Genomic DNA, 9407 nt, shown 5'->3' on the forward strand with positions numbered 1-9407 from the left:
GGCGCGCGCGCGCGCGGGGGAATCCCTCCCGGGCGCTGACGTCACCGCAGCGCCGGCCAATGAGAAGCCGGAGCGGGGGATTCCCGCTCCAGAGGCCGCCCTGCAGGCTTTTTAAATGGTACCCTGGGGAACACACTCTGGGAGCGGTGGGAGGAATTGGGGGAAAAGGTGGTGAAATATGATGGTCCTGGGGGGGCGAGACTCTAGGGGTGTGACGATTAGGCGTCAAGACTGGTTTAGATCTGGGGGGAAAGGCTAGACTCCAGGTGGGACAAAGTCAGCCGGAGATGGAGTGGAAACTGGAGCGCACAGTCCTGCGGAGGGTCCGGACCGAAGAGGAGATGCTGTGGGTGAGTGACACCCTTTTCTTAGCCCCAACTCTCTAGAGGGCATCTTGCGAAGGCGCTGTTTATAATACCTGTTTAGGACCAGGAGATGGTACAAAACTCAACACCCTGGTCTTAATTTTGAGTTGTGCAATTTAGTTATATTCTAGAGGTACCTGGTTGCTTAAAAAAAGTGAATGTTGTTTGACAAGCTCAAGGTCTAGAAAAACTCCACCCTAACATTATGATTTTCCTAAATGGTTTCCCTCTCAATATGTTATCTGTGTTTCCGAAGGAGAATGTCATGCGGGTGCTCGCCAAAGACATGAAGCAGAAGAAAAGCCAAGGTCCCCCCAAGGTGAGTGTGCAGTGCTTGTTCTTGTTCTCTTTCTTAATTCTGATTTTGAACAAACCAATTCTTGCTAAAGAAGGTATTTGTAGGAAGTATGGGCTAGTCTGAAAATATGACAATTAAAAAATCAATCTCCGTCACTAAATACAGAATCTAATTACATACTTAAAAAATTCTTTAAGAAACTGAAGATCCCTGACAAATAAAGGTAATCGTTTGTATGTGGCTAATACTTCGTGGTTTTTGCCTCAACAGCAAAGGATGAAGCTTGAATGAGTCAGGCAGGCAGTGCATTGCTAGCTGGCTGTTGCAATTTCGTCTAACAGTTGCTAGTTGCACTCCCCTCTGTTGCATTCAGAAGCATGCCCCCCGAAGGAATGGAAATGGTGCCATCTTGTGGACAATGTGGAGAAGTGGCATAACCCACGACTCTTAGGTTAGCAATTTCAAATTGATCCAATGTAGTGCACTTTTTCTCCTTGAAAGGCCGAACCAGAAGTTCATTAGTTTCTCTTGCAATCACTGTAAAACTAAAACATAAATGATTTTCTTTTCTTATTTTTCTCCACATAAACAGCCCTCATATGCTTTAAGTCTGCCATCACCATTTACCATGGTTCTCTCTAGGCTAAACTGTTCACCTTCCTTTAACTTTTACTCATAAATTCTTGCTTCAAATCCATCACTATTTTCATAGATTTTTCTAGATATTCTATGAGTTTTTCCGTATTCAAGTGGTAGCACCCTAAATTGAACACATAACTGCGCTTTCAGAATGCAATGACTAAAGACATTTATAGGGGGAGAAAACTAATGACAGTTAAGCTCTTTAATTCCTTAAATACTTTAATATTGTTTTTTCCCCCCAAATATTGCTGCAGTTTTGTCTAATGCTCTGCCCATGTGTTATTATGACTCCTGGATATTTTACTACCTAAAACAGACAACTGGTCTTTTGGTTAGTAAATAGAAGTTATTTGAAAGCTATAGTTAAGTAACTTCGTTAATTCATTTGTACTGCAATTACGTAAGTTCATTATGTAAACTTTTAATTTGGAAAAACTAAGTGTAGGTATTTTGAAAGTTTTTCTTTTTTTTTTTTTTTTACTGGACCATTTTCCTACTTGAGATTATCTGTAGATGATCCAGTTAGGTCAATAGATTTTCGTCTGATTTGGCAGCATACTGCTACTGGCTTTTCATAATTCAGAAACAGCATATACTTCCACATTTTTATATATCTTGTCAAAATAGTATATTTGTAATAAAAATAAAGAGTATATATGGTATGCTTTTTGCTCTAGATTTTTCTCTTTGGTTATCTTTATGATAGCCTGATCAAGTCAAATTTTTAAGAATTTTTCTTTTTTTTTTTTTTTTTTTTTTTTTTGGTGGCTGGCCCCAGTACCGGGGTCTGAACCTGTAACCTTGGGGTTGTAAAGCTGTGCTCTAACCAACTTAATTTTTAAGTATTTTGGGGTGCTGGAGTCATCTCATATTGTTTGTGAGAACCAATTGTTAAACTTTCAGAAAATTTGCAAGCTAGTTATTAAAACATTGGTAGATTGAAATTGGCCATACAGGAGGAGCATTTACACCACGGAAACTGGCAGATCATTTACACCACGGAAACTGGCAGATGCTGCAAGGCAGGATTCCTCCTCCAGAGTCTGTTGTTAAACATTTACCATCCATTAATATATACATGCTATGTATACTACAATTATTGTTATTATTATTATTATTATTTTTGGTGGCTGGTGTGTACCAGCAACCAAACCTTTGACCTTGGTGTTACAAGGCTGTGCTCTAACCAACTGAACTAACCAGCTAGCCCCTCCCCCATACTACAGTGATTACGAATTATATATGTACATATATACATACTTTAGATACACTATAATTATTAAGCATTTTAAAAAATGAAGTACAACTTTAGGGTATATTTTAGGCAAATTTATATTTATTCCAATCCCCAACATTGTATTGCTACAGCTGCCATGAGACGAAGACCAGGAGTTAATATGAAGTATTCCTCTCCATCCCCCAAACAAAACAAACCAAAGAAAACTTAAAGTCAATAACTTATTTGCCACAGTTAAAATGCACTTGATTTCACCCCTTTCCTCTGTCAGGAGGACAGCAGCTGAATACCCTTTCCTGTGATGCCTGATAGTTTTCTGTTATGCTCCTTAGTTCAGGCATCCTGTAGCAGTCTATGGCCCAGACTTTTTGATGCTGAGACAAGATTCAAGAAAGATTGCCCGATTCAAGAAAGATGCAACCCTCTCTCAGTGTGTGTTTGTCCAGACATATTCATATGAGACTTTTGAGTTATGGGTAGCAGCACGTCAGCAAACACCTTCTCTCAGCACACATAGTCTAATTGTTACGGAACCCTGAGTGGACGGACATGTTTCCTTTCTTTCAAGGCAATACATATAGCATACTTTCAAATCCCTGCTTGTCTGCTCTGAGTACCCAAAGGGCAAAGGGAGAGAATCAAGCACCGACTGTGGAAGAGAATGTAGCTTGAATAAGGTAACCAGAGTTAGAGATATATAGGTGAAGGGACCCACTTTCTCCGGCTTTGGAGAGAACTAGTGACCTATGGCAGGATGGACATCTGAATCACGTTCATCAGGACAGTCCTGGTCGTCCTCCAGCATAGCTCCATCACCATTCATCTGGCAGTGGGGTGTCTACATTGCCTGTGTGGTGCTGTTATATATACAGTTCTGCTCACACCCCTAATGTAAGACATAGTACACCCAGCAGTGCCACAGCACTATTAGCAGCTCACAGAAGTCATTAAGTCATAAGTGGGGTACCACTTGGAACAGTTGCTTTGAACAAAATTTTGCTTAGAGGCTCAGAATTCAAATTGCTAAAAGGCTCTTGGGGCAAAATTGCAAAGGACAGACTTGTTAGGTGGGTTCTGTTTCTTTGCCAACAATCCAGGTTAGTTCTGATTTCTGGTCAGTTAAAACACCTTGGTAAGAATATTCACTGACTTTTAGAATTGGAAGGGGCTTTTTGTTCCTTTTGACCCCTGGTCAATGTACAGGTGAGGAAACCAAAGTTAAAATAGATAAGTGACTTGCCCAAAGTCATGCAGCTGGTGAGAGGTAGAAGCAGGTTTGCTGACACACTAATATGGCATTCTCGAGGCTGTCTCTGTAAATCCTCTTGACCTCTGATGGAAACTACACCTTGATCTCCAAATATCTTATTAAGCACATTCATAGCTGGGGGGTTGGATTTATACTTTGAAGCAGAAGGTGCTCTAGGAAATATTTTTGTTTCTCTAAGAACTTTAGTCCAAACACTTATCAAGAACTATACAGTGGTGGCATTACTGAATTCACTATAAAAAGCATATTCACTTACATCCATTAGGTCAGAATTTGGGAGTCAAGTCATAGGTTATTTAAATTGGATCTTCTTCCTTTTTAGCCAAATTTTACAGGAATCTTTTCCCTTTTTTTTTTTTTTTTTTTTTTTTTTTTCTAGTCTTTCTCTTTAATTCTTTTGTGCAATGAACATGTAATTTATGGGGCAATAATTAACTTACACCAAACTGGCAATTATTATTTTGTTAGTCAATAATTATAAGGCAGGCAAAACAGAAAGGTTATGACTTTGAGAGAAAAAGTATATTTTGACCCTACCAAAAAGTGCAGTGATTGCTGATCTGCATTTTAGGACTTGTATGATTGCAATCACCTCCTTTTTAAAATTAGCATTTTGAGTGTTTGGAGTTGATTTTTACGACTTTAGCTATCAGAATGGTGCAGCACTGAATGCTTTCCAGATGGCTAATCTTGTCTGAATACATTAGCAACCAAAACCAACTGATAAGAAACCAAGCTAAATGATCATATACACATGTTCTTTTTCCTACACTTGGGATAAAGACTGACTCTACTGTTAATATTCCATTTATGGAATTCAAGTTGCTTCTAGAAAATAATGGGGAGAAAAATATTGAAAATAATAAAGTCTTTTTCAAATGTTATGGTAGTATCATTTATAAATGACTACTTGACTAGGTATAGTAAAAAAACACTAAGAACCTGTACTTAAAAACAAAATCCTGTACGTGAAACAAACATATATAAAGATTTGAATCTATGTATATATATTTTACATTTTTCAACATTTATTTTGTGTTTTATTACATCAACATAGCCATTTACAGTTGGTTACTCCAAAAATTTCAGTCACACAGAGTATTCTCGAATCCAAACAGTGGTCTAGTGTGTTGGCATCTTCATCAAGTACAATCCTAGAAAATGTCAAGTGGAACAATAGAATATTATAGCACAGTGGTGACTGTATTCTGAATTTTTTTAGTATGTGTCAGATGAAGTACTTAATATATTTCATTTTGATTCAATGGTTACTCTTTATTTTTGCTTTGAGTAACATCTCTAACCACTGACTAGCAAGATAACCTGAAAACAGAACTCATCCTTCAGTGCCACATTTAATTGTCAGAGTGTTTAAAATGAGACCAAACCGTCATGGAGACAGTTCTCTGTTCTGACTATTGCATTAGAATGGCTCAATGCCATTTTCATAAATCCTCTTTCTTTTTTATGATCATTTGTCTAACCAGAGCTGCTATGTCAGGCCTGATGACTTCAATGGGCTCCTCTGGCCTCCAGAACTTCACAAGTTGACCCTCAGGGTTGACAAGATACTTCCAAAAATTCCACCTTGGTTCTTTCTTTGAAGAATCTAAAATATCCAGAACATATTTTTATGAGCATAATTTTATCCTTTGTCAAAATTTTCATTTCTATTGGTATCTGCATAAGTGACAACTTTAGAATCAGGATTGTCATAATATAAAAAGCAAAACAAAATAAAACAAACCAAACCAAAACAGCCAGAGTAAAACTGAAGAGTTGAGTAACCAGATTTCAATATACTCGATGACTTCCCTGATGACTCTACTAATCAAGAATCACAAAATGAAACAAAGTTGTTTATTTTAGATTGCTGATAAAAATAACAAAAAATTTACCTTGTCACCAGCTCAAAATTTTCAGTTTCTTAACATTTTTAAAGATAAAATAATATTCTAAAGGTCTTTGGCAATGGGAATGTATGGATTACTTTTTATATCAAATATATCAATGTTCTAAATATTGTTACATGTTACATAGCTGAAAATGGTTAGGAGTTCTAAATAAGCTTATTTTGAGAATTATGTTGTACTTTTGATAAATCTTAATTTATACAAGAAATGTGGATTTTTTTCCATTTAAACCATCCAGAATTTATGATCATAACATGAGGAAAATATAATAATTATAACTAAAATTTATTAAGTGCTTTGTAATGTATGCTCAGTGCTTTAAATAGATCTCCTCATTTACTCTTGATAGCAACCATGTGAGGTGGGTATTATTATTATTCCCACTTTGCAGATGAGAAATATGGAGGCCTAGGCTCAAGGTCACATGGCTAGTGAGAGGCACAGCCAGGACTAATACCTGGCCTTGTGCTCTTAACCTCTGGTCTCTATCACTCTCCCCATTTAAGTTCAGTGAAACTTAAATCACTGTTACCTTTTTGATTACACAGGGTAAGTGGGGTTTCAGAAGATTTTTAGTGATAAAGGAGGTTTTTTTGTCCTTTTTGAGACCGGCCGCACTGTGCTCAGCCAGTGAGCGCTGTGAGCGCGCCGGTCATCCCTATATAGGATCCGAACCTGCGGCGGGAGCACTACTGCGCTCCCAGCGCCGCACTCTCCCGAGTGCGCCACGGGCTCAGCCCAAAATCCACTTTTAATCAGCATACTGTGCAGACACTGGCTGGCTTTGGTGTTTAGAAATTGTCCTATTGAAAGTATAATATAAAAGTCTAGTTTTTTAACCAGACAAACTTTGGTTGGCTCTTATTTTGGTTTTGGGATATGTAAACTGAGTAACCCTGGCCAATTATTTAAACTTCTCAAGCTTAATTCTTCATGAAAATAACAATTGCTAATATGAATATTTGTTTAGTGATAAAGGGGAATAACCTAAAAGCTATTGCCCCCAGTATTTGGCTGCTATGATTGAGAAATGATTAGTTCAAGGGCATGTGCTCTGGCTTTTCTTTCGGCAGTGTATCCCAGATATAAAAGGAATAAAGACTTTGGTTGCTGCTTACAGTGTCAGGTGATCAACTTTCCCTAGAAATTACACATAATGTTTTTAGAAGATTCTGATTTCACACTTACATGAAATGTTAGCATCAACATTTCGTTTGTTGGATTGGAAGCCTGATTGCCTGACTGAGATATAATTTCATCAAAACTCAAATTATCTGAGTGAAAATAGGACTGAAGATGTCATTAGAATAAATTAGGTGAGAAAACGTTAGCTGAATGTCTTTTAGAATAGTGTCAGGCACAGAGTAAGCAGTGTGAGAATACTTCACTTTTACTTTTAACACACTTAATCTTCCAAACAATCTTAGGAGTTATAATTATTGATAACCTCATTTTGTAAACAAAGAAACAGGCAAAGAGAAGTTAAGTCATGTGCCTGAAGATGCACAGCAAAAGCACGGAGCAGGGGTTTGAACCCAAATAGTCTGAGACCAAAGCTTATGCTGTCACTATACCAACAACTTGGATGTTAACTGACCTTGGAAAGTCTTTAAACAGATTTCTGTAGCTAGCTTTATTATAGAAATAGCTTAACACTACTGCCCTTTGAAAAAGTCAAGTTATATTGTTTTGAATTTTAGCAAAAACCTGGCAAACTGAGATTATTCATCTTTGAGGATCGTGTCTCAGATAAGAAAAGCAACATAAAATTAACCACAAAGATATGTTTAACTAATAATGATCAGCAATATTCATGAGAGATGTGCAGCTTTAATAATGGGGAGGGACATTTCCCCGAATGAGAGGAGAACTGAGATATTTTGTGAAAATAGCCATGGCCACACTTTAAGTAAATTCTTCAGGAAGATGGGCGTTAGGAATAAAATACATTGGAGCAGAATTCTTTTGCCATCTAAGAAGTTAAAACAAAGATTTCAGGGAAGCATAACTTCTAGGAAGTTACGAAGGATGAGATTCTGGCTCTTTGATGGTTTTATGAAACTTTCCCAATAAAACATTTTAAATGAAATAGTAAAGTATGGTCCTGATACATTTGTTTAAAAATGAAAAGCAATTAAAAACATTATACTGGTGAGGCAAGGCAGATATTTACCAACAAGAAATCTAAATGCAGGTTCTGCTTCAGGTCCTAGAATCTTAATCTTGTGGAAGATGGGGAATGTTACTCCGTAGTTTTTTCTTGCAAAGGATTCTACTTCCTTGCTCGGGCGGGGCTCTGATTCTCCAAACTGATTGCACGGAAAAGCCAAGACGCTGAAGTGGAATGGTCCAAACTCTTTGTGCAGTTCCTTCAGTGCTAAGTAATTTCTGTCTGTGAGTTGGCAGTCACTAGCCACGTTTACAACTAGTGCAACCTCCCGGAAAAAGAAAAAAATCCAACCGGAAAGTGAAGCAAAAGATTAAAAAAAAATCCCGCAAGCAGTTAAAACCCTAAGCCATTTTGGGGGAATATAACCTCAGATCTATGGTTGCTTCATATTTTTAGAAATACCCAAACCTGATACATGAGTTAAGACCCTGAAATATTACTGCCATTAAAAAAGTATTAGGTACTGACAAAAGCTTATTTTTAAATACAAGATAATAATATGATCATTATAGAGTGTTTTTAAATGTTAGATTCTAGAATTAACACGAGTTAAGACCTGAAATATTACTGCCATTAAAAAAGTATTAGGTACTGACAAAAGCTTATTTTTAATACAAGATAATAATATGATCATTATAGAGTGTTTTTAAATGTTAGATTCTAGAATTAACATTTTTATTAATAAATGTCACCATATTCACATTACTAACTATAAGCATTTTCTAAACAACTTAAGGTATTAATTCAGCACAAAAATTAAAGCATTTTAAGGAAACAAATGAGATAATCAGAGTTTATCAATTGGAAGTATGTAAAGTATCAGAACTCTGATAACTAAAGTGACGTACTAGTAACATTACTTTGAAGACTAAATTCTAACTCATGATCATGTAACAGCAAAAAATTGATTCTATTAAAAGAATAAGCAGAGACATGGAAAAATAATATAAATAAAAATCGGAGGATGCAACTTACTTTGCCTTTATACTTTTCCAGAGAAACCGTCCTTCCATTTGCATCTTTCACTTCAAAGTTGTAAAAGCTGTTGATTTTAGGTTTTAGGAATTTTAGTTGTAGAAGAAATAGCATTACTGTGCATAGAGCCATAGATAGCAAAACTGCAAACACTTTTGCTTTAGGCCCCGAACATTTTAATGGATAAGCTGTAAGAGGCTCCATTTTGGATGATTCTGGAGGGACGTCTCAGCAGGCTGGAATTCAAGGAGGAGCTGAAACTTGAAACCGGCTTGGTTTAACGGAAAACCAGGAAGGACAGGCTAGCTCCTTTCACTGCAAGGGACTAGAATGACCCCTCTCAGAGAGGAATGGAGCGAAACTCCCGAATGAAATAAGGAGCTCTAGAATTTAAATGCATTCTAGAATTTAAATGTAATTGCAATTCTTGCTGGAAAAATCAGGACTTTCTTGGTAGCTCTGTAACACCCTCTTGATGAAGAAAATATTTCACCAGAAGATGGTGCTCTTGTAACTTGAAAGCTATTAGGTGCACAC

At 37.0% G+C, this 9407-nt stretch overlaps 2 protein-coding genes across 2 annotated transcripts in view; one reads left to right on the forward strand and one right to left on the reverse strand.

Annotated features, from left to right (window-relative positions):
* Positions 1-278: 278 nt before the first annotated feature.
* The window catches only part of LOC103610388 (cell division cycle protein 20 homolog B-like), a gene marked incomplete at its 3' end in the record, with an annotated part of 38908 nt that continues 29779 nt past the window's right edge, over positions 279-9407 (forward strand). Inside the window, exons 1-2 of the mRNA XM_008594566.1 lie at positions 279-350; positions 622-684. Of these exons, the coding sequence (XP_008592788.1) occupies positions 288-350; positions 622-684 (126 nt within the window). The remainder of the gene's footprint in view (positions 351-621; positions 685-9407) is intronic.
* On the reverse strand, positions 4819-9082 carry GPX8 (glutathione peroxidase 8 (putative)). Its single transcript, XM_008594565.1, has 3 exons — positions 8871-9082; positions 7899-8160; positions 4819-5421 (listed from the first exon to the last, which is right to left on the reverse strand). Exons 1-3 carry the CDS (start codon positions 9072-9074, stop codon positions 5258-5260), a joined length of 630 nt encoding a protein of 209 aa, XP_008592787.1. The 5' UTR covers positions 9075-9082; the 3' UTR covers positions 4819-5257.

The sequence above is a fragment of the Galeopterus variegatus genome, unplaced genomic scaffold, assembly GCF_000696425.1.
Source record: "Galeopterus variegatus unplaced genomic scaffold, G_variegatus-3.0.2 Scaffold11059, whole genome shotgun sequence".
Classification (NCBI taxonomy): Eukaryota; Metazoa; Chordata; class Mammalia; order Dermoptera; family Cynocephalidae; genus Galeopterus; species Galeopterus variegatus.

What these genes read in the sequence shown, in the direction of transcription:
- GPX8 (XM_008594565.1), bottom strand. Translation starts at nt 9,074, where the DNA reads ATGGAGCCTCTTACAGCTTATCCATTAAAATGTTCGGGGCCTAAAGCA. An exon ending in TGGAAAAGTATAAAGGCAAA is followed by an intron (nt 8,161 to 8,870) that starts GTAAGTTGCATC and finishes TTTTTCCGGGAG; the next exon opens with GTTGCACTAGTTGTAAACGT. An exon ending in TGCATTTAGATTTCTTGTTG is followed by an intron (nt 5,422 to 7,898) that starts GTAAATATCTGC and finishes TGGATATTTTAG; the next exon opens with ATTCTTCAAAGAAAGAACCA.